Source organism: Gavia stellata, chromosome 25 (assembly GCF_030936135.1).
Source record: "Gavia stellata isolate bGavSte3 chromosome 25, bGavSte3.hap2, whole genome shotgun sequence".
NCBI classification, from domain to species: domain Eukaryota; kingdom Metazoa; phylum Chordata; class Aves; order Gaviiformes; family Gaviidae; genus Gavia; species Gavia stellata.
Window position 1 is genome coordinate 4,264,120 of NC_082618.1, and position 23,779 is coordinate 4,287,898.

General features: G+C 37.4%; 1 protein-coding gene across 1 annotated transcript in view; it reads left to right on the forward strand.

Moving 5' to 3' along the window:
- ZZEF1 (zinc finger ZZ-type and EF-hand domain containing 1) overlaps nt 1-23,779 on the forward strand; it is a 59,029-nt gene that overhangs the window by 17,452 nt on the left and 17,798 nt on the right. Inside the window, exons 14-42 of the mRNA XM_059829075.1 lie at nt 190-290; nt 629-798; nt 1,593-1,726; nt 2,029-2,099; nt 2,555-2,669; nt 3,281-3,440; nt 4,361-4,482; nt 4,563-4,673; nt 5,341-5,507; nt 6,054-6,135; nt 6,773-6,974; nt 8,038-8,186; nt 8,575-8,815; nt 10,392-10,471; nt 11,690-11,783; nt 12,354-12,870; nt 13,516-13,680; nt 14,947-15,066; nt 15,934-16,095; nt 16,745-16,874; nt 17,136-17,274; nt 17,480-17,645; nt 18,262-18,524; nt 19,532-19,704; nt 20,186-20,333; nt 20,914-21,053; nt 21,496-21,773; nt 22,936-23,110; nt 23,644-23,776. Of these exons, the coding sequence (XP_059685058.1) occupies nt 190-290; nt 629-798; nt 1,593-1,726; nt 2,029-2,099; nt 2,555-2,669; nt 3,281-3,440; nt 4,361-4,482; nt 4,563-4,673; nt 5,341-5,507; nt 6,054-6,135; nt 6,773-6,974; nt 8,038-8,186; nt 8,575-8,815; nt 10,392-10,471; nt 11,690-11,783; nt 12,354-12,870; nt 13,516-13,680; nt 14,947-15,066; nt 15,934-16,095; nt 16,745-16,874; nt 17,136-17,274; nt 17,480-17,645; nt 18,262-18,524; nt 19,532-19,704; nt 20,186-20,333; nt 20,914-21,053; nt 21,496-21,773; nt 22,936-23,110; nt 23,644-23,776 (4,708 nt within the window). The remainder of the gene's footprint in view (nt 1-189; nt 291-628; nt 799-1,592; nt 1,727-2,028; nt 2,100-2,554; nt 2,670-3,280; nt 3,441-4,360; nt 4,483-4,562; nt 4,674-5,340; nt 5,508-6,053; nt 6,136-6,772; nt 6,975-8,037; nt 8,187-8,574; nt 8,816-10,391; nt 10,472-11,689; nt 11,784-12,353; nt 12,871-13,515; nt 13,681-14,946; nt 15,067-15,933; nt 16,096-16,744; nt 16,875-17,135; nt 17,275-17,479; nt 17,646-18,261; nt 18,525-19,531; nt 19,705-20,185; nt 20,334-20,913; nt 21,054-21,495; nt 21,774-22,935; nt 23,111-23,643; nt 23,777-23,779) is intronic.

The window sequence follows — 23,779 nt, forward strand, 5'->3', positions numbered from 1 at the left end:
GGTTTCAGCATGAACTGTCACATTTGGACGCTGGACTATCAATGGAAGAACTTATTCTGGAATGCATGTTAGCTGTAAATTTATAGGAAACTAGGCTGCTTTAAGCCCAGTGCTTGGGGATTGACTTTTTATAAACGTGTTCTGTATAGAGTTAATTTTCCAATTCTGCATTTTCTTTGCCTTTTTAAGGTTCAACAGAAGGAGAGTGGATTAAAATACAAGTCATTTTTAGATTTCACAGGCCTTGATTTGCAGCTGTTCTGGAATTTTTACAATAAACTTCACCAAAAGTAAGTAATTTCCTTGCTGTGTGGTGAAGCACTAATCTGTGTGTGTATGTATAAATAAAGTATGCTTAGTTTAGCTGCAGCAGTTTCTTCTTCCTAAACTACATCATTTACATAAATAACATTTTCCCACTGCTGCCATATATGTTTTTAACTAGAATGTTATGTAGAAGCTTGAGATGTAGATTAATTTAGCTGGTAGCTATACTTTTTTTGACTATGTGCTCTCTACTCAGTGCTTTTTATCCATCTGAGATAGTGACTTTCATAGCATTATCTGTTTGGTGCAAAAGAGCTTCTTTTCTAGTTTTTGCTTCTGTTTGTTTTATGCTTTCTTACAGCCCAAGGGAAGAATGCATCTTTGCTCAAACACTGCTATTGCAGCTTCTCCAGAGCTGCTTCTCTGTACTTACTGGAGACAATAAAACTGCTAAACCTCAAGAAACCCCTCAGAGCAAAACATTTGGTCACACAGAAGCTGCAGAAGAGCTTTATAGACATTTGTGTGAAGGTAATTTACATTGAATATATTAATTGTTCTGGCTTACAAGTGTATTACAATAGTTACAATTTGGGAAAAGATACTTATTCCTAGAGCACAAGTCAGCTACTGTTCCTTTGTTTCTTCTTCAGGTCAGTGTGTGCTAGTTAGTCTATCACAGTGAAACTTTCCTTGACCCTATGAAATGGTTTTCTAGACTTTCTGACAACATGTGCTCTGGAAACAGCTGCAGTAGAAAGCTTCTTTTGAACATGTCACCTGCTTGAACCAGCAGGGAATGTGATCCTTTAACTATAATATTACTGGGGTTCATTTATTTCTGATATTTCATATAAATATAAATGATCTTACAAGGAGCCTGTAAGGTTTACAGAAACACAGGGAAGATTCTGGAGCCGGTGAAGAGAATGAGAATTACACATTAGGTTTCATTGGAAGTGGGTTGGTACTCTCTTTATTCAAGTGTAATTTTTTTTTTTGTTAATTACCTAACAGTCTCCTGAAAAGCAGGCTAGAGATAAACCAGTTTATATAGAATCTGTCACACCTTGAAAACTTTATTAGCTTTGATAGTTGTCAAATCTTAATGTTCCTAGAATTAATTTACTCAATGAAAAAATAAGTCCTTAGAAAGTGAGGGAAAACTTTTTGACTTCTAGCAAGGAAGATTTTTCTATGTGTATAATGGGGTTGCAAGGAGTTGAAGTTGTGTAAAATAACACATTTAATTGAATTATGCCTCTGACGTATTAGATGGAGTATTAATTTGAACTTGTGATTTTGTTTCCTTTTTGTATGAGCAGTAGTGGATATGGGGGACAGTAACTTCATGCCAATGAAAATGCTAAAAGAGGAAGTTAAGAACACCTTACTCAGTGGAGCAGCAATCTTTTTCCCAGATAGGCAGACCAGGCGACACCAGCTCTTCACCATGATGGTAAACCATTAAATGAGAAATTGATTGTTTAGTACCTGTTTTTTTTATGCAGAAAAGAGGACAAGTCTGAGTTCTTGTTGTCAAATGTTGCATACTTTGTCCCATGAAAGTGAAAACCTTATTTTTTTTTCTTTGCCTCTTTTTACCCTCCCCTTCTCTCTCTCTGCAGCTTATTCAAAGAAAGAAGAGCTAACCCTGCCTTTCTTACCAAAAACAAATAGTAGACCACAGAAATTAGAATTCTTTCTTACAGAGGAGGGAAACAGAACATGTCATAAAAATAAATCTTTTTTCTTTTCTAGAAAAACATCACAGAGCAAGAACATAAGCAATCTGTACATCTTGCCTTCAGATCCTTGTGTACTCACTTCAGGTAAGGGGTCTTGAAATTGAAAATAATTGTCGCATACCCCGCATCTGTTAATAAGTTCATATTTACTCATTTTTAGAAATGTTACTCCTCTCGAAAATAATTCTCCAAAATAATCAACAGACTTTGCTTTAGAAAGGAGAATACTACTACTTAATCTGTTTATTAACTGAATAGCTGTATAAAACATTGTCCAAGGATAACAGTTGGTGCTGAAATCACACTATACTGCTCATGGGCTTCTCCTAGGCTGTCTTCCAATTTTTTAAGTGATTGTTTGTCCATGGTGATGGTTGGTATTGATTTAATCAGTTTGCAGTCATCAGAACCGGAACACTTTTGATTTTCGTAGAAATGATGCAGTAGGACCTCTACAGATTTGTCACAAGAATAACTAAATTTGTATTTTGGAACTGTGCTGCTTGTTGTTGGTTAGTAAGAAGATCTTTGTTTTGTAGTGATCAAGATCCAGGTGGGCTCTTATTATTACCAGAGAAAGGAGTTTCTGCAAACTTTGACATAAGTGAAGTGCTGTCAGTCATGGATACCCTTCTGCTAGTGGCTGCAAGAGAGGTAGCTGTCTTTGCGCTGTTTCTCTTCCTACTTCTTTGCCCTGATTTTTGTGTGCATTCAAACACAAGCTGCATGCCTGAGATGTATGCTAAAGAACTAGCTTTCCCGTTCTTCTGGATAAAACTATTCATGGCTATTCAAGTCTGTAGGATTAGGTTTTCCAACCAGTTGAAATCTTTTCCTTTAAGCATTAACATTTCATAATAGTAGAGTAAGTAATGTATAAGATGAGGAATTTTTCCATAGTGTTAAAAAGAGTTTATGGCACCCTATCAACTCTAGAAAACAGAAGTAATCATCCCATATTGAGAGGTTAGAATTGGTCATGCCACTAAGGGAGGTGTAAATGGAGGAGAGTCATTTACATATGCAAAAAAAATGTGCTGAGAACATTGAGTGACTCATATGTAGCTATTCCTACTTGAAATTGCGATTTATCAAAACAAAATACATTAGTTGCTTCATGGGGTTATGTGCTGCTTGTCAGTTGCATTTAATCTTTTTTGTGGGGTGAGTAGGATGATAATGTCCATCACAGTTTACTTCGTACATATTGTGTGTCATTCTGCAGCAGAAGAGGTTATCCTTTTGTTACATTCTTTATTTTTCAGTGTGAAATGATGATGCTGGATGTTGCACAGCAAGAGAGTGGCACGGTCTTGTCTTCCTTATTCTGGTCTGTTCAAGGTAGCCTCCTTTCATGGTGCTACCTGCAACTTAAGGGTAGCGATAATTCAGCCAAGGATCTTGCGGTAGAAATTCTTAAAAACTGTAAGTGCTGGGGTTGAATACAGAATTAGATGTGGTGTAATACAGGACTTTAAAATGTGATTTTGCAAACGGCAGTATAATAAGGGTTCACCAGTGGTTGCCTGAGGCATTCTCATAACTCTGATAGCATTTCTAATGTCTCTAGGAAGGGATTTGTAGGCATGTTCAGCAACTTAGAATTTTAACTGTACCGATAATTTTATGTTGGGAGAATCTTGAGAAAACATTTCAGTAAGTTTTGGGTGTCAAATACTGGAGAGAAAAAAAAATAGTTACAGACTTTCATTTGAACATTTTGGTTTCTTTAAATTTCCCTTACTTTGATAAGCTCCTGTGTGGTGGTATACATTTTCCTAGATGCTTGTAATAGCGATAAGAAAGGAACTCAAGAAGCTGGACGCTTCTAAGGGGTGTTTTGCTATGGCATTTTTTTTTTTATGCAGCAGCTCAGTATTGAGTAGTTAAGTACTTAATGGAGATGTAATTTTATGTGAGATTACTTCATATTTATGTTATTTGTGTACAAATAAGTTTGTCGTGTTCCTGTCTTAAATTTTAAAGGGGAGTAGAGCTATAGCTTCATTTGTTACTTAAGCTTCACATAAGTTTACACAGAGAGGAGGCTATTTGATACACTGAGATTGTTGAAACAATCTTGGAGTGTTTGATTAAATTACTCATCACTCCACTTTTTTTTTTTTTTAAACATTGTTGATAAGCATGACTTGTTTCCACAATAGAAATATGACAGAAAACTTCTCTGAACTGTTTTCGCTCTTGAGTGTCTCTGCCTTGGGGCAGCAGATGCCTTTCCTTCTGTCTGTCTTCTTGTGCCCTTCACCATGCACTTAAGTGTTTGATAAAGCAGGTTGTGGTAGCAAATCCATAAGGTGGCTATTAAGGGTTTTTTTTCTCTTTAGATGTGGGCCAGTTCCTGTCAAATATCAGAACGATTTTGCAGTCACTTTTATCTCAATATAGTGGCAAAACAATAGTAGAAAAAATAAGTAACTCTGTCTTTGCTATGGCAACTCGTCAGCTGGTAAGTGAACATTGGGATTTTGTACTATTCCTGGGTAGCATGGTTACGTGCATTTTCATGAGACCTGTGCTTTCTCCTAGGTCATCTTCTTGTTGGATTTTTGCACTTTAGACATTCCATACTGTACTCTGCTACAGGGATTCAGCACTTTGATAGAACCACTGAAAAGCCTTTGTAGTGAGCCTCATAAGGTAACTAAAGATGCAGGCACTATTAAGTACAGTGAAACAAAAGCAAAATTGCAAGAAAGATATAGAAAACTCAGGTGATGCTACTGGTGAGCATTTGAAAGGAGCTGGAAAGCTTCTAAAAGCATGGGATGTGTAATGAAATGTTGAGTGAAGAACTAGAAATATATCTGTATTGATATGGAAGGTGAGCAAAGTGACCAAAAAGTGCAACTGGAATGAGAAGCCTAGAAGGTAGATAGGAAGGAGGAATTCTGAGGATGAAGAGGAAAATAAAAATGTTAAGCATATACTATTTTTAATTTAGCTTCATTGCTTGTGGTGATGCAAATAAAGTCTGTGTGTCTGTCGTGTAGATGCTTAAAACTGCATTAGTCATCCAGACTCTCTTTTTGTTGTTGTCGGAGACTTGTAGGCACTTCTGGGGTGAGACTGTCTCCTCCCCCAGTAGACTAGATGAATTTTGCTTTAGAAGTGGTTCCTTACCATGATTATCGAGGGTGTCTTTGTAGCTAGTTTAGGTGTAAATCAATGCTGTAGCCTTTTAAATGCCACTTTGTATGTACATCTGGCAACTTGAAAGTATAGACACAAAAATCTAGTGTGGTAATTTTTTTTTTTTTTTAAATGCTTTACATTTGTATCTCAAAAGTACGTTTTTGTTCTACAGATGGAAATGGAAAGCTGGCAGCAAGAACAGCCTGTAGTATTGCGAACATGGACAATGGAATCGCCTCATAACTATGAAAATAATTGCCATGAGGTCTCAGTCTTCCTCTGTCATGGGGCAACTTACTTTGAGGTGGAATTTGATGAAAAATGTGAAACTGAAAGGAGGTAATTTAATCATGTTAGATTCCAATATCTATTTGCAGAGGGTCAATTCATGTTTCAATGTGCAGGGAATACTTCTTGCACTCCAAGCATGCCATTTCAATTTCTTCGTTGTCCTGCGTAATATGTCTTATTTTGAATGACTTCTCATGCTGAAAGCCACTTCTCCTGGCAAATGTACAGACATGCTGTTCATATGAATTTTGCTTCCTTTGGCCTTGATCTGTTTTGTAATATTGCTGTGACCACCACAGTTTATGCTTGTCAAGCTACTGATTAGTTAAGGCATTTGCCAGATGTTAAAATTAGCATCCATTGCCAATTCTGAAGGGTTGGGAAAGTTCTGCAGAAAAGCAGGTCTGTGTTTGCTGGGACTATTGCATTCAAACATGAAATAAATTCCTTAGCAGTCATGTGAAGCAATGCAAATGTGGTTCAGAAAGATGTGACAGGGTACTCTGAGATGCAGCACTTGTGAAAATCCAAAAGCAAACACTTTCCCGCAAAACTTAGAGTAAATTTGGAAGTAATGAATTGCAATTTTCACAGGTATGATTACTTGGAGTTTACCGATGCCAGAGGTGCAAAAACTCGTTACGATACAAAGGTTGGCACTGAGAAGTGGCCTAAGGTGAGCACCTTTAAAATTCTGAATCAAGTGATATATCCAATCTTAGGAAATTCTTACGATTCTTGTGGAAAAACCATTGTCTAAAAGCATGTGTTCTTCCGTGTGTGGGGGTGTTTATCCCCTCTCAAAGGTAGAAGGCAGGAGGTGGGGAAGAAAGTCTGCAATGATGCAAATAAAAGGAGTGAATGAGTAAAGAATCCCTCTTTGTTGCTGTTATCAGAAAAGCAGTCAGTCAAAATGAAAAGCAATAATCATGTTTAACTGCTGGTTACTACATGGGTAAAACTTACTTGTTGACACTCCGCCCTCACAATTTTTTAGATTGGGAGACAAGCATAGTGCTTCCTGCAGCCACTCTCTTTCTTCAATGAAACCTACTCAAATGGGATGCTTCTCTATTGTTTTATGGCTCCGACTTCTAAAGCTCAATCATCTATGAAATTTCTCATTAAGCTATTGAATAGAAATTCTATCTGCTTAGTATTGTGGGTTTCTTATTCAGATGGTGGGGGAAATTAGATCTGTTATGGACAGAACATAATACTGAAAAACCACAGTTGCTGAAGGAAATTCATTACCCTGAAACGTCTTTCCTGTCATGTACATTTGGCAAAATGACTGTTTTGTTGCTCTGTAGAAAGTGACCTTTAAGGCTGGCCCACGGCTGCAGTTTCTCTTTCACTCTGACAGCAGTAATAATGAGTGGGGCTACAAGTTTTCCGTCACTGCTTATGGCCTACCAGATGTTGCCGTTTCTTGGGGCTTGGATTTACAGCTTCTTGTATCCCGGTTGATGGGGCGCTTGGCTTCCCGAAGTATGGCGCTGAAATCTCTACGAGGTGAGTGCACTTAACAGCTCCAGAAGTTGTGGTGCCTTATAAATAGAAGATAGGCGGACCTTATGTTTCGAATCCCCTGTGAAAATAAAGTTCCTCCTGTATTTCCCTCTTGATGGAAGATGGAAGACTGCTGTATTGCTGCTTAACAACGTTTGGTCATTGAGCTATATCCATTTTTTTGGCCTCGGTGCAGCAAGCCTGACCACTGTTCTGCAGGATGACTCTGAAAATGTCCCAGGGATCACTGTGATTTTTCTAATAGTCAGAAGCCAATATTAGGAAGAGATGGACACCTGAAAGTAATCATACTAAGCTGAATTACATTTATGAAATAATATCGGAGTTTGCCCCATCAAATTAAGTTTGGCTAATTCCAGAAGTTAAGCGCACTTAGGATTTAGGCCACTGAAGATAAGTAGAATACAAAATCTGAGATGGGTGCCATAAGAAAAAAAAAAGGGAGAGCGAGTTGTTTATTCTTTAAATTCAAAACCAGAACACTTCTAGCTAGCTTCCTAAATCTGAATTCATTCACCACTTTGGAGAAATTAAACAAAGTTAAAGAATTCTTGCTGCAATCAGGTGGTCAGTACTTACCTTGGAAAATTAGGCAGGTACTTACCTGTGGATTTAGGGAACTAATTGAAGTGTTCTTGTCATAGAATATTTTTCTCCTTTGTTAATTATGAGCTTCCTTACATGCAGTACATGATTATGTCTTATGTAGGAGAAAAAGCTTTTAAACTCTCTTGCAAATTGTTTGGGAATTTCTATGGACACAAGTACAGCAAAAATGTTTAATTTAAAGTCCTTCCATAATATAGTAACATATTGTCACTATAAGATATTGATGCTATCATTAAAGAAAGGGTACATCGATTTTCTGCACCACATTAGAGAAACAGAAGTTAGAGAATGTTGTTAAATTACTTGTTCAGTCTATTTGCATTACTTTTTTTTTTTTGCCCCCCTACTGGATGTTTAACACTTATTATTTTCATTAATCTGTAAAAATGAACAAAAATACTTAGTAACTGAGGTGTCTGTCCTGAATTTCTTGCAGAACTAGGTAGTGAAGCAGACTTGCCTCCTTTGAAAGTAACATCAGTTCTTAATTCTCCTCTGTGGAAACCTGTCTTCAGGCATCAGATGTGTCCTGAGGCACTCCTGGGAGCCAGTCAAAGCAGTAGCCTGCACCAAGATAAAAAAGAGGTACTTGCATCACTGCTTTTGTTTCAGCGGCATGAAATCCCTATGTGTCACATAGTTTCATTCAGACTTAATTAGTTCATGCGTCCTTAAGCATATGCTGTTGTGCTAAAGTTGTCATCACTTGCGCTGTTTAATTCAAATGTCAAGGAGGAAAGAAATTGTTGTTCTGTGCCCTTTATTAGTTTCCATTTTCATAGAATCATAGAATGGTTGGGAGGGACCTTCAAAGATCATCTAATTAAACCCCCTGCCTTGGACAGGGACATCTTTCATTAGATCGGGTTGCTCAACTGTAGTAGACATACTGCAAGTTGTCTTAATTGTAGAAATGAGCTGCAACAATTTTTCAGGTAATATTAAAGTAAATGTTTTCTAACATTCTTTCCAGGCTAGGAGTTCTCACCAAGATGACTGCCGTAACTTTCTTATCGACTTTGCAAAATCAGATCCTGCCCAGGACTTCAGTGGGCAAAAATCTGAACTTTTCAAAGGACTTACACAGGCATGTAAAAAACAGACCCCAAAGACAGATATAGTTGCTGGTTCTACTGTTGATCAAGCTGTGAACTCAACATTTGCTGCTTTGGTGTATCTCACTCCAGATTTATATGAGAAGCTTCAAAAATATGGTAACTCTAATATTAGACTATCTTAATAATGAAGACTTAAAGTTTGTAAAATGCTATCTTATAGTTCAGTTTATAAACTTCGCAAAATCAGCTTAGTGTGACAATTTTAAAAAAGACGTTCTGTATAAAGAAGTCATCATTTAGGTAGACTAGATAAGCCTTATCTCTAGAGTGTTTATTTTTATTAATATATGCTTTTATCTTCAGAGCTCTGTCCAAATATTAATAACCGTCATAACCTACTGACTAAGCCCTGTAAGGATATACCCAAAGCGAGTAGCCATGTCCTCTGGAGTTTTAATTCAGAACAATGTGGTTCCCAGTGATGAGAGGTTCTTAGATCATTTTCCCCTCTCATTGTATCTTTTTAGAAAAGCCAGCCCCAACTTACAGATGTTTTTAAATGTTGGGGGTGGAGGAGGTGTGAATTACCTGCCAAAATGTTATATTGTGGAAACGAACCTTGGCATCCTCAAAATATATATATATATTTTAATATTTTTTTAAATAAAAGGTAATGTTTTGCTTTTAACTTGTATAATGTCCGTTGTATTACAATTTATGCATTTTCAGAAGGTAAAATGAACAACTTTTTAACTTACACCATCCTTACATTAAGCTGCTTGATACGTTTGAAGTATTGGATAATGAGGTGTTACTTGGTTTTGAAGGGTTTCATTTTAGGCTTCCACTTTCTGTCACAATTTTGAAGCTAAACATTTTACATTTTGAGCTATAAAGTTATGGGTAAAAATGATTGACACACAGACTGACTTGATGACTAAAGTGGTTATTGCCTTTAGTCATTTTGTCTATGTCTGACAGCTGATCTAATTTTCTGAGTAAGATTGAAAACTGTGGTAGCTCAGGAGAATGTTAATGAGTGGATGATATATCCATCCTACTATTATGTTAATAGCTTCATCTGTCAGTCTTGCTGGGGCAGACTAATTTCAGGACCCACATTGACCTATGATATGTGAAGTATGTACAAGTGGTGCTGAAAAGAAGGAAAAAAAAAATAAAAAAAATTGGGGGATGGAAGGGGGAAGATCCTGAATAGAAATGTATTTTTCTCCATAGTTACTGTCAGGTCAGTTTTGATAGAAACTGTTTTGTCAGGTCTTTTAATTTTTGTAAATTGATCTTGAAAGTCCATTTCGGAAATTCATAGCATAAAACAAGAGGGAAAAAAAATTAATTGATAACTAAATACATCTATAGAGCTTTGAGTTAATACTAAGCATTTCTTGATTATTCTGATATCAGTTTGCATTAGTGATATTTGCATGTATATGAGGAGGTTTTTATTTTCCATGACTGCAGGCATCAATTTTGGGAAGAGATGAGAAAGATAAATCATGATTTAACTTTGCAAATAACTCTGTCGAGGTGCAGTTTATGTATTTAAGGCATATGAAAGTTGGCAGTTTTTATTTCCTGTTTTTCTTACAGGCATAATTCCAAGTATTGGCTAAGAGATGAAGGGAAGGCTCTAGCATAATCTTAGTTAAGTAGTCAAGTTTGTAGAAATGGAGCTGTAAATAAATGGGACTCTTCTTTCTCTCATTTCCAGTCAACAGTGGAGGCAAGGTGCCTTTGAGTGATGAGTTTGCCCAAGTATATTCCCTGGCTGATTCAATTAGAATATGGATGGTAAGATCACTCAGGAGGGTATCTATTAATGTCATTTACCTTAATATTTTACAATGCAGTGTTAAGGAGTAGGGTGGAACCCTGTTTTCCTTCAGTGATTCTAGGTCAACTGTTCTCACTTAGGAAAAACATATATTCACTTCTAAACTTTGAACTGAAACATTTAAATGCACTCTGACACTCCCCTCCTTCCCTCAGCCCCAGATGTGCCTTGATGAGTATTTAGGACTGAATTTCACTCAAAAATCAGTTATATTTGTGTTATTTTTAAGCAAGAATGTGTGTTGTTTATTAGGAAGATTCTTACATAGCATTGGAGTTCTGAGGTATAGCATAAAAAGAAATCTGTCTTAAATACCATTCCCACAGTAATGCAGTGCTAACAGAAAAGGAAATAATTGCTTCTTTGACAAGCAACTAACTAGCTGCAGTTCAGAGTATGCTTTTTGCACATAATTTTCCTTGAAACATAAGGCTTGTATCAAGAGCTGGTGTCATCAGCTCACAACCTGGTGAGAGGTGTCCGCGTCATCACCTGCAGCAGCGGAGAGTCAAAATTCATTTAGATTTCACTAGTCTGCAGGAGATTCTAAATGTTAACAACCGTGTGGCCTTCAAGAAGAGCTAATTCATTCTATGGCCTGCTTTTCTGCTGCTCTTGTGAGCCCTTTGGATGTGCGCCGGCCAAATTAACTGTTCTAGTATCTTGGGACCTCCTCCCTCCAGCAAGAATTCCTGTTAGCTTGATACACTAGAGATGCAGAGTGCAGATGCATGTTAAGATGAGTAATTGCATTGTACCCGTTGCATGACAGGTGATGTTTGCATCTGACAGTGCTCGCTAGTTAGACGACATGATGCTTTTGGAGAATCTTATCTCATGACTAGATGTATATCTTTTCCTGAGTGGTGGGGTAAAGGGGAAGCCTTCTTTTTTCTGGAGGGCTGATGCACATCCAGTCAGAAGGCAGGGAAGGGTCTCAGCCTACAAACCTTGAGCATCTTGGTATGAGGCTGTGTTACCTGCTCTGATAGTTTAGGTATTGCTGTATTGCTCTTTTAGACTACTGGGTGTTTTGTTCTACAGTGGGGAATAGTAAATACTGTCATCTGTTCCTGAGATTAAATTCCTTTAATGCGATGCAGTCTTCATACTGCCTTGCTGTATAGATATACTGGGGGAGTCATGTTTTAACTATTTTAACATCCTGTCTACAGTTGGAAATGAAGCAGAAATCCCTGATGGGTAGGGGAAATGATACTGAGGAGAAGCAGAACACAGAAGCAAGTGAGGTGAACCCAGAAACTCTTGGTGAGTGTTGCCTTTCCAAATATATAAGCATTCCAGGTAGTTTAGTAAAGCATTGTCCTGTAAATCTTAAACATTATTTTTGCTGTAAAAGGTAGGTTAGCAACTGGGGTTACTTTTTAATACCTTAAGAGGTAAACTAGTGTACATTACATGAACTATCTGGGATTGTGTTCTGCTATTCTTTGCAGAAAATAGTACGTGAGAAAATTCTACAGGGAGTGACCTCTCACTTGGGTCGCCTGGTTCTGAACTTCCGTTCATCTGGTTTTGTAGATGCTTGTTACCACAATTAACTGATGTTAGAATAGCAGCTGATTGTTATTAGAATAAAATGTGTTCTCATTGAAGCACACAGTAGCCATATGGTTCAGTGTGATTATTCAAATTTAGCATTTGGAAATCTAGAATTAAGTAACTGATAGCATCAAGATCAATATGATAAGAAAACCAGTATTTTCTAGCTGTCTTGGCTCAGAAGAAAAAAGATAAATCATTTTCTTCCTGTGCAGAAGATAGCAAGTTTGGTGTTCTATTGTCATGATTTTAACTCTTCCAACTTTTATGCTGCAGCAAAACTTTGTATGCAGAAGAGCCTTTTGTTACTGAATTTTTTGCCCGTAAGAGCCAAGACGAAAGATTCTGCTTCAGACAATTTGGAAGCCCAAGATATTGATGATATCCAACAGTATGTCAGTGATAAATGCCAAAGAAAAGGTTCAGTTGTGGACACGGACTTCCAGGCAGCACACTCATTGTCTTCCAATGGAGTAACTCATCCTGTTTCAAAAGAGAGGGGCCAAATGACACAATCTGATATGAAGATTAAACAAGTTCCAGACCCCCTCCAAACAGAAGCATCATCTGCATTTCATAGTAAGCCTGTTGAGAATACAGTTTCACAGCAAGAAGATCCATCATCACCTCCTTCCACTCCTACACGAAAATCTCAGTTCAGCCGTGGAAGACTAAGGCTGCTGTCTTTCAGATCAATGGAGGAGCCGAGAGCTGTGCCTACTGTGAAGGAGAAATATCCTATATTGAAAAACACATTAGACTTTATTAAGGATCAATCACTTTCACATGAAAGGTAAGCAAATTGAAAATGTTGCCAATTATAAAAGACAGAAACTTGTCTTCAGACCTCTTCAGATGGAATAAAACATCTTCTAGCTGCAAGATAGCATTGAAAATCATTTTGTACATAAGTAGTTGTCAGATTTATGTATCAAACTTCACAACCATGTCGGGGCTTGTAGAGAGATTTCCTTTGATTCACTTCTATCATGTAGAACTTCAGAAAGTGAAAAACAATTACTGGGCTGTTTCTTGTCTTGCTTCCTGAGATCTGTTTGCAGTGGCATTTTGCTTCTTATCCACAAACAGTGAAGACAGGGTATAGCAGTACTAGAAATCCTTGATACCAAATACAGTATAGTTGCATCTCTTATTCAATTACCTGATATTCTGAAAGTGTAAATCAAAAGAGAGATTTCGAATTCTCAGTTTGTCTATTTTAGGCTCTAAAACTTGGACTGGTGCAGGAAGTCCTGGATTCTGGTTGAAGCTTTATCACTCACTCCAACTGCGATATACCACTGCTGAAATACAACTGAAAATTTAGATACCAAACTCTTGTTTAACTAGTCAAATACCTGTTGAATTGTGATTTATTTGGGTTATTTCAACGACAACGCTTTGAAGTCCTCATAGATTTTTTTTTTTCTCTTCTTAGTGTTTTAAAGGTTCTTGCTTTGAGAAAATCCCAAGGGCAGAGTATTATGGAAGTGCTCAAGACAATCCGCCAGTGCCTAGACTCACTTGGGCAGCCACACTGTTTTCATCCGCCGTGTGTACTTTTTCTCTTAGAACTTCTAGCTTGTCAGAAAGATTTTACAAAGTAAGTGATTATTTAGACAAGTCTCAGCCATGTGTTTTATGTCTTAGTCCTTGTGTTTTCCCAGTCATGTGTATTGAAAACAGTAGAAAGTTATTGGTTTTTAATCCATGTGGATAATAAAACTATGACCTGAGGATTAGTTTTTAGGCTACTATGCATATCTTGCGTGCTTAATTAAAAAAAAATTAATAACTGTTTTCAAGTGGGACTTAGTTGTACAGCTGTTCATGCTGGTGGGTATCATGCGATTGAATCACAGCGTGGATACCTAGAAACACCTTTACAGTTCCAACCAGATCAAAACAAACACAAAGATTGTAGAGTCTTCACTTATTGCTTTAGTTCATGTTCCTGTCTAATTCTAGATTGGTTTCTTTCTTGTCCTGTAAAGCTGTAGTGATGTAACCCATTTAACTTGTAATTGCTGATGTTGCATTGCATCTTTATAATTTTTGTGAACTTAATTTGTAAATCAAGGTAGTTCTTCTGCCAGATAGGTATTAACTTCCAAGAATGGTGCATGTTATATCTTGTTAGTCAAGCATTTGCTTGTTCGTAAATTTTCATAACTTTGGATGTGATACCTGTACAAGACAAATTTTATTGTGGGGTGTTATATTCTACTTGTGTGCCAGAGGCTAAAGCGATGGACATTGAAGCTAAGGTCTGCAGTGCTACGTACTAGTTATACGGTATGCACGTACACACATTAAAAAAAAGAGGCAAAAAGATCGTATCAATTATATGCATGTGCAGTTGGTCTAAGTAGGGAAAGATAGTTTGGAATTTTTCTCAAATTTTACGTACAACTAGAAAGCACTATCTCAAAGCAGGAGCTAATACTATGGTGTTCTGGTTCATGAGTGTAGGTCTGATTTCTATTGTGTGCCTGGACAGTGCTGTCGGAAATCTGCTGGCTGGTTTCTCACTTGTCAAGAGCTTTTTATGGTCGTCTTGCAGTGCACTGATTTCCTTTAAGATCTTCATTAGATTTTTGTAAACACCTTTTGAATTTGAAGGAATGTTCTTTTGTTAGTGCCATGAGAATATTCTCTTTGCCTGTTTTATTTCTTAACTTCTGATTCCTGGTACAGGATTATTTTATTTTTCTTTGAAAGTGACAGGCTGCATCTTAAACAAAACCACCATCCTTCCCACTTGCGGGGAGTGTCTAAAAGATTGTCTGCTTGTAAAATTTGCACAAATCATGCTACTTAAAATGCAGCAGTGAATTCTAGACTACTAAACTGAGTCTTTAATTTCTAGCTACTTTGGAAACTTGGAAGGCTGTGGTGCTGAGCTGCACAAAGAGATTCGAGAGTCCTACTATCAGCTTGTTTTGTTCCTGGTAAATTCTGTGAAGGGATTTAGTACTATTAATGACAGGTACAGAACATTGCTTGCATTACTTATGAGAGATTTTTTTTTTCTGTTCTTCCTCATCTCTTCCCTCATCACTTGTTATTTATTGTTTAATGTCTTAATTGAGTTTAACTATAGTCTGTGTTATTTACAGAACTAAATAAGGAACCTTCATCTCGTGATCAAAAATGCTAAGTTACCTTTTAATTAATACAATGCAGGAAAACACAATAAATTTATCAAATGTTAAAACTTTGACTTATTATGGCATTTTGTAGTTATAATTCTGCAATGTGTTTCTGAAGCTTAATAGTAAAATACTAGAAATAGCAAAATTACTGTGGAATACTTTGGCAAGAGTAATGCCACAATAAGTATCACAATTCTGCAACCATGTTTTAATGTTAAAACTCATGTTTTGGTAGCATCCTGGTTAGAATTGTTGGGATTTATAGCCAGGTGCCCTAAAGAAATGAGAACTTTGTGACTATAATGTCCGTTTCCCTGCGAATAACTTCCAAGTCCTTTGTTTAGTTTCAACTGAACATGGCAAAGGTTTCAAAGAGAACAAGTTCCTGCAAATATCAAGACAATGTTGTACTGCATAGAAGACACAGACCCTCCTGCTAATGCTCAGGCAATAGCATAAGCTCTATCTCAACTGAATCCATAAAAGATACTATCTTTATTTCAAATTGCATTGGCTATGCTTCTTGCTAAATTGTGTAAGTTTATGCATTAGTAAACCTGAGTTTCTGCCACATAGTTAATTCAATGCAGAGTAAAGTCTGGAAATCAGTGTACAGTGATTGTCCCCCTCTTAATCCCCAAATACGCAATTTCAGCTTTAGGTTAGAGCAGTCATGTTTTGTTGTCTTGGTTTTTATTTAGATCATTGCTTCCTGCCTTATCATGTGTGCAGACAACTCTCCTTCACCTTTTGGATATGAGTTGGGAACCGAGCGATCTTTCCTTCTTTGTTGAGATTCAGTTACCACATCTTCTTATGACTACATCACAAGAAAACATAAGTATTCATGACAGTGTCATTTGGTGAGTCAGGAAGAATGCAACCTTCACGTGGTACTAACTATTGATACCATTTTTACCAAGAAGGGCTCCTGAACTTTGTGCTGGAATAAGCAGTAAAAATCCTACTAGCAAGTGTGGCAGAATTTTGGCCAGAATCCAAGGGCTTGACTGAAATATTTGAAAATTTTTGCAGCATTACTAGTGCAAAAAGTATTAAAATTTTATCTTTAACCTGATCATTGCTGGAACATTTCACTTGTTAAGCAGTGTAGCAGGAGGTAGATAATGCTGTTTCTTGTCTTGTTAAAACATTTGATATTTATCACCTGCATGTTTCATTTTGATAGTAGTTGTACTTCTTACATGTGAGCAAATGTAAAGGACAAAAAGCTTTTAAAATTTCTCATCTGATCTGCCAGGCAGTTTTGTAAGTGTGGATTCTTCTGATTTTGCATTATGTTCCCCATATGTATTGAAGAACTTGTCACAGAGGTATGAAGGAGGTGTCTATATGGGCATTTATTAACCCAGTGAACTGGAGTTCTCACAATTCTGTTTTTATTAGCATGTTCTAGCACTTTGTTCCTTAAGAACAAAAAAGTATCCCAAGTTACATTAGAGGGAAGCCTGATTGCATTCAAACTTTATTTTGAGCTTGCTTTTCTTTTAGTCAGTGGAGTGAAGAAGACGAAATTGCAGACTACAAGCAAAACTGTGAGTGGATGGATGAATGTCAGGATGTAATGTTTGAGACCTGGTATGAAAAGATAGCTCAAGCTGACCCAGAGAAGCAGAGAAAGGTGACCTCATGATTTGCTTATTTATCTACAGAAGGGGTAATTAGGAGACTTTTAAAAGCATAAAGGAGAGAAAGGAATCTGACTTAAACAGATTTTTCATGAGTTGGATCCCTGGCTCCCTGTAGGCCTTCAAAAGTCTAAAATGATGAAAAGGTCCCCATCCTTCTTTGGCAGGGGAAGTGTTCTGCTTTCTGTCTAGAAAGAGCTTTCTCCAAGTCAGAAAATAATACTCAAGTAAATTATGTCCATTTATTGCTCTAGATGCACATGTTTGTTGCTCGTTACTGTGACCTGTTAAATGTGGACATATCCTGCGACGGCTGTGATGAAATTGCACCATGGCATCGCTACCGCTGCCTGCAATGCAATGACATGGATCTGTGTAAAACTTGTTTTCTTGGTAAGAATCATTAAAAACCTCCTCAAAACCCTGTACTAGAAGGCAAAATAGTGTCTTCTAAATTATTCATGAAGTGAAAGACTTTTCTTCTGGGTATTTTAGAAATGTTAAGCTTTTCTTTTACTAATCTGCGTGTGAACTTGAAATTAAGAAAGTCCTTTATCAAAAAGGATTTCCAGGGAAATCTTAAAATACTTCTTTACAGGTGGAGTTAAACCCGAAGGACATGAGGATGACCATGAAATGGTTAACATGGAGTATGCTTGTGATCACTGTCAAGGAGTTATCATAGGTCGGAGAATGAATTGCAACGTGTGTGATGACTTTGACCTTTGCTATGGATGCTACTCTGCAAAGAAATACTCTGACAGGTATTAAATACGTGATTTTGTTCCCCCACTTGACTTGGCAGAAAAGAGATAATTAGCAACTAAGTACAGTCAGTCATTCTCATGTCACTTCCTACAAGGTTGCATCTGACATTAGAACATCTAGTTGGTATCCTTCAGGGAAACATAACAAATATAGGACCAGTTCAGCAAAAATTTCTGCAGCTTGGAAACCTGCCCCAAGCTCTGAAGTAACAGTAGCAATTGTTTTCCAGCCATGGCTGTGAAAGTTGCAGAGGGAGAGTTATCAACCCTGAATGACAGGATAGAAGAAATGAACAGTCCTGTGGTTAGACAACGTGGGTTTCAGTGCTTGACACCAAAGATCTTAAAAAAAAAAAAAAAAAAAAAAAAAAAAAAAAAAAAAAAAATCATCGTTTCTAGAGCAGGAGCTCTTGTGACAGTCCAGGCTCTGTTAAATGAGCACTACTGAAGTCAGTGGGGCTCTGACAGTTTTCAGCACTTGAAGGTCTACAGTTTGACATTCTGGAATGTGTTGGGTTTTTTATAGTTTCCTGTAAAGGTGTCATGTGTTACTAACTACATTGGTTAGTAAGAAAGCAGCTGCATTTCAAAATTATGTACCTTCTTCTTTCAGTCACCTGCCCACTCACAGCATCACAGTGTATCCAATGGTGACTATTCGAATCAGTGACCGACAGAGGCTCATCCAGCCATATGTCCACAATTACTCCTGGCTGTTGTTTGCAGCTTTGACTCTCTACAGTGCAGATCTGGCAAATGGGGAGGAAATAGAAGGAGAGAAACTAGATTCACAGGTCCTCAGTCATGCCAGGCTTCTGCAACATCAGTGCATACAGCTCATCGGAGACTGCTTGATGAAAGCACAGCATGGAAAAGGTGAGTCAGCTCCTCCTTCACTGAAACAATGGTTTCTAGCAAGTGTCAGAAAAGTCTGTGATTACTCACTTTGAAGTTTCCAAAGGAAAGGGGAAGCTACTGTGTACTTCACTGAGAATAACTGTTTATGTAGAGAGCAAATGTAGAACAAGTGTCGTTCAGGGTCATTGGAACATGGAAAATAGGGTGCTTGAGAAAATTAATTTTACGCTTACACAAATATTGAAGACAACTTGGCAACTCTTTGGTGGTTTGGGTTTTTTTTCCGTTTTAGACGTAAAGGGATCAATCAATATAGCTTCATGTTCTGTTACTAACGTTACTGACAACTGAAGGATTTGAAGGAAAGCCCATAACTTGGTAGAAAATATTTTTTGTTCTGCATCTCTTGGCCAGAATTTTTTAATCTTATTTGTGGTATGAGATAAGTTTCTGGGGATGATGTCCCTTTGTCTGGAAATGAGGATTTCCGTGAATTAAGACCTACTACAGAAAATAGGGCGATATAATAGACACCTATGTTGAATGCATCAAAAATTCTAGACTCAAATTTAAATAAGTTTACTGGTGGTTTTCTTGAGCAGCTCTAATACAACTGAAATACCACCACCACCAAATACTCATGCATACTCATTATTTAATCTGTTTGGTTTTAACATACAGTTTTATTGTGTAGATGTTTAAGTGGTCAGACAGTTAAAAGCTAAGACATTTCATTTACCTGTCATAATTTACACTGTTGGGAGGTATCTCGAACACTTTCTTAAATAATCAAGACTTCTACCTTGATGGTATCTTTGTGAGGTGGAAAATGTCACCACCTGTTGATCACTGTTACTTAATGGAACTACATAATTAAGTGAACATGATGGGGAACATCTTTTTGATGAAGCTGATGTTCAAAAGAAGCGTGTGAGAGGAAGTTTGCAGTTCTCTTTCAAAATGTTTCAGTTCTGCTTTTTTGCCACTCAACAGCCACATAGCTTTTATAACCTTCTTGCTTTCAGGTCTGAAAAATTTAGCTCTCCTCTGCATGTTACCAGAAGGTGAATCCTTCTCAGAGAACGACACTGTTTCAGTCAGTCCTCCCACAGATGCTGCTCCAAAAAGTCATACTGGTGATAAAGCAGTGAAGGGAAGAGATGAGAAACCAAGCACAGGCTCTTTTATGCATTGTAATGTAAGTACCCCTTATTTACAGAACCCCTGCTATCACTTAGATGTGTGTTCTTCAGAAGCTTAAACGTCCTATTCTGAACATGTAACTGAAATAATGGGTAGTAATGATGTCATTTGTAGGTGAAAGTTGGGGGGCAAGGGAACAGTTGTTGGTTGGTTCATTTTTTATTAGATCCAGCTGACCAAAAACAAAAGCATCACCTTTTGTGAATCAGTTGCCTGTAAGAACATAAGCGTTGGAGGGAAGGGGCAAAGGACATCCTTTCTGAAAGGGTTGTCGTTTCCCCTAGTTGTTAGTGCTGTAGTTTCACTGTATGGAACCTTAAGACATGTATACATCAAGAAGTTCTTAACCAATAATAGGGTTTGCTCTTGAGGAAAAAAGTTTGTCTAATGCAGATGACTGGCTGGTTCTTTCCATAGCTGTTTCTGCAGGTATTAAATTTTGTTGTAATCTTTTAGCGTCTTTGTTTTATTTTTAGGGGAAAGGAGATGCTCACGACGAAATCCAGTCTCCTGCAGAAGGTAAAGTAGGAAAACAAGGAAGTGAAAGCAAAGTTGTCTTTGCAAAGAAAGCTGTTTTGAGACAAGAGTCAGACTTGTCTGTGGATGATACTGTTTCTCCAACAGGTAAAAGATTATTTCTCATTTTCCCTGTCACAGAAACATATATTTATATGCAAAGCAAACAGCTGTATTTTTTGTTCCTAACCCATTTTTGTGTATTTGCAAACGTCTTTAATGCAAGCGACCCGTCTGCTTTGTAAAAACCTGCCAAGCGTACTACTTTGAACAACCGCTACCTTGCAGTCGGTTTAAAGGATTCTAGACATGGGAGTAGAATTCCACCGATATACATCCATGTATAGAGATGATAGTTCCTGTTGGTCTAACACAATACTTGTGAATTCTTATGTATTTGGAACCAGAAGTTAAGTGTCTTACTCTATTAAAGACTAGTATTGTTAGAATTACAATAGTAAAATGAATCTGAATGTACTATCCTTTATCTTTTTGAATAGATGGTGTGAATCTCTTTACCTACTTTCATACACTCTTACGAAAGCTTGCTTTTCAAATTTGAATAACATTTTTGAAAAAGGGTTTTTATCCTTAGATTGTAATTACAAAAATTAAGCTATCACTTTTTTATTATTATTAATTTTAATGTCATTTTTGGGATTTTCTTCTTTTGTTTTAATTTAAAAAGCAGATGACTATCTCGCGGAGGATTCAGCCCAGAAGCAAGCAGAGAGGGTTTTAATACCTAGCCAGGAACAAGTTTTTGCTGAATGCTCGCAGAAGAGGATTTTAGGATTGCTGGCAGCTATGTTACCACCTTTCAAATCAGTTAGTTCTTTTTACTTTCAATCTGTGTAGTTTTCTAAATATCACACATAACGTGAATAAAATTCATAGTAAATTAAATGTGGGACATGGGCTCTTGTTGCTTACATGTTATAAAACGCGCATCAGAATGTCTTAAGACATTTCACATTACTAAGGAATGTAAGGGCTTGTTCCTGCATGGGGGGAGAGGGAAGGGAATTTTAATTTATCTGTAAAGCAGTCTATCTTAACTGTTCAACAGCTGCAAAGTTTAAACCATCAGCTTAGGTTTACGTGTCAGGTCAGCTTAACAGGTCAACAACAGAAGTAGGAACCCAGTTTCTCATTTCCTTTTGTCCCATTTGAAAGAGCGTTAGAACAGAAGATTTTTGTATGTGCTATGACTTTGACTAAAAGTCTTGTTTTCTTTCCCTGCCTTACTGAGATTTTTCTTTTTCTGTAGGGATCCACAATGTCTTTGATTAATCTGGAACAAATACTTCCACTGATGTTTCAGGTTGTAATCTCAAACGCTGGCCACCTGAATGAAACTTACCATTTAACGTTGGGACTTCTGGGCCAGTTAATCCTGAGACTCATGCCTGCAGAAGTGGATGCTGCAGTGGCTAAAGTCCTTTCAGCCAAACATAATTTGTTTGCTGCGGGAGATGGGTCTACAATGCCAGAAGGCTGGAAGACAACTCATCTTCTGTTCAGTCTGGGAGCCGTGTGTTTGGACAGGTGCTTTTTGCTTTCAACCTGTTAGTTGCTCTCTGATGACTAATACTAATTTTCATTCATGTGTGCCTCATGCTTAGGGGCTTTTTAATAGAAAGTCAATTAAACCTGTACCCTGATCACGGGAAGGGCTTAGCATCTGCAGCCCTTGTTGCAGTTAGAATCTCTTAATTTCCTTCTGAAAGAAAGCTGTCTGTTGAAGAGTGACTTCATTTCCTGTGCTTACCTATGTAGCATGTTATGGTGGAAGAAGTAAGGTTTTGAAACTTCATGACAAACAAAAATACAGTCCGATATTTTCTGTATGACATTAATTCTCTCCCATTGAGTTACCTATCTCTTGTGGAACTTGGGAAAGGAGGAGAATGTGTCATGTGGTAACTATCACCAGTGCCGAGTTCTGGATCTGTCCCTTGTATGCAAGAGTATTATAGAGAGAGATTTTTGTATAGTAAAATTGCACTGGGAACAGCAAGGAGGGGCAGAGCAGATGTTCCATTTTGAAGATCTTTAGAAAGCTCTCAAGCATTCTAACATTACTATCATGCTTGTTAAATACGACAGTGTTATTTTTCATTGTAGCTATGTTTTATAAGGAAGGTCCATAAGCAAATAGAAAAGCATATGAAATTTAAAGGCAGAATATCCACAGGATCAGCTGAGGCAAAGGAGTTTCTCAAAGAATAACTTCAGAGCAAGGAGGCCAGTCTCGTTAGATTATTTGTGTGGTCCACAGAGAGAGAGCAGGTAGTCACGTACGTGGGAAATAAGCCACTTGCTGTTGTGCAAAGAAAAACTTCTGAGATCTAAACTGAAATTAGGAATTAAAGGTGATGACATTCAGGCACACTTTGATTTGGGACTGTAAACCCTTTAAGAAAACAGAGTAGTATTTATGCTCTAATAATGAAAAACAAAACAGAATTCATGTGTCACAGAATCACTACGGTTGGGAAAGACCTGTAAGATCATCAAGTCCAACCATACGTCATGTCAGCTTTCATGTCAGCTGACATGAAAGCTTCAAATATTTGGAAAAACAGTTATATAATGATATGAAAGCTACAGCTATGACAGATGAACAGTGATACGCTGTCTTGAGGAAGAATAGTTTCAGGTAAGTCTGTAGTCAGCCCTCCTAATGCAGACTGCTCTTGCTTTCCAGTCGTGTAGGTCTGGACTGGGCAAGCTCCATGGCAGATATTCTTCGATCTTTGAACTCTTCTGCGCAGTGGCATAATGTGATCGCTGCTTTCACTGACCATTGCATTAAGCAACTGCCCTTCCAGCTAAAGCACACCAATATCTTCACTTTATTGGTGCTGGTTGGGTTTCCTGAGGTAAGTGGCCTAGCAATACTAAAGGAAACGAAATTGGTTAGAGCTTTTAGGTTTCTATTTCTAAATACTATGCATTTCATCAATTGGGGACATCCGTTATAAACTGTCAAAACACGGTGTGTGTCAGAGTTCACATCTTTCCACTTGCACACAATTAGTGTTTATCTAATGACGAATAATGTAGCTGGTTTTGCCTTGCATTTCTTTGCTACTTATAACTACCATGAGAAAACCAGCTTAGTATGTTTGAGTATCAAAAAGAGATTCTTATACAAGTGAAACAATCCAGTCTCACTCTTGATAGTCATAACTCTGATGTATTGCCTATGTAGCATTAAGTTGGTTGTTGTAGGCTTTTTTTTATAGAAATGAACTGCCATTTTCTAAAGATCAGTAAATAGCTGGCAGCGAGCAGATTGTTCAGCTAAAAAATACAATACCAAGTATAAGCAAATGTAACCAATATAAAAGATGACTGTATATTTACAAATACGTATTCCAAATCATAACTGAAACTTTTGCTGCCATTTCAGGTGCTCTGTATGGGGACTCGTTCTGTGTACATGGATAATGCTAATGAGCCTCATAACGTGATCATCCTGAAGCATTTCACGGAGAAAAACAGAGCAGTTGTAGTAGACATCAAAACCCGAAAGAGAAAAACAGGTT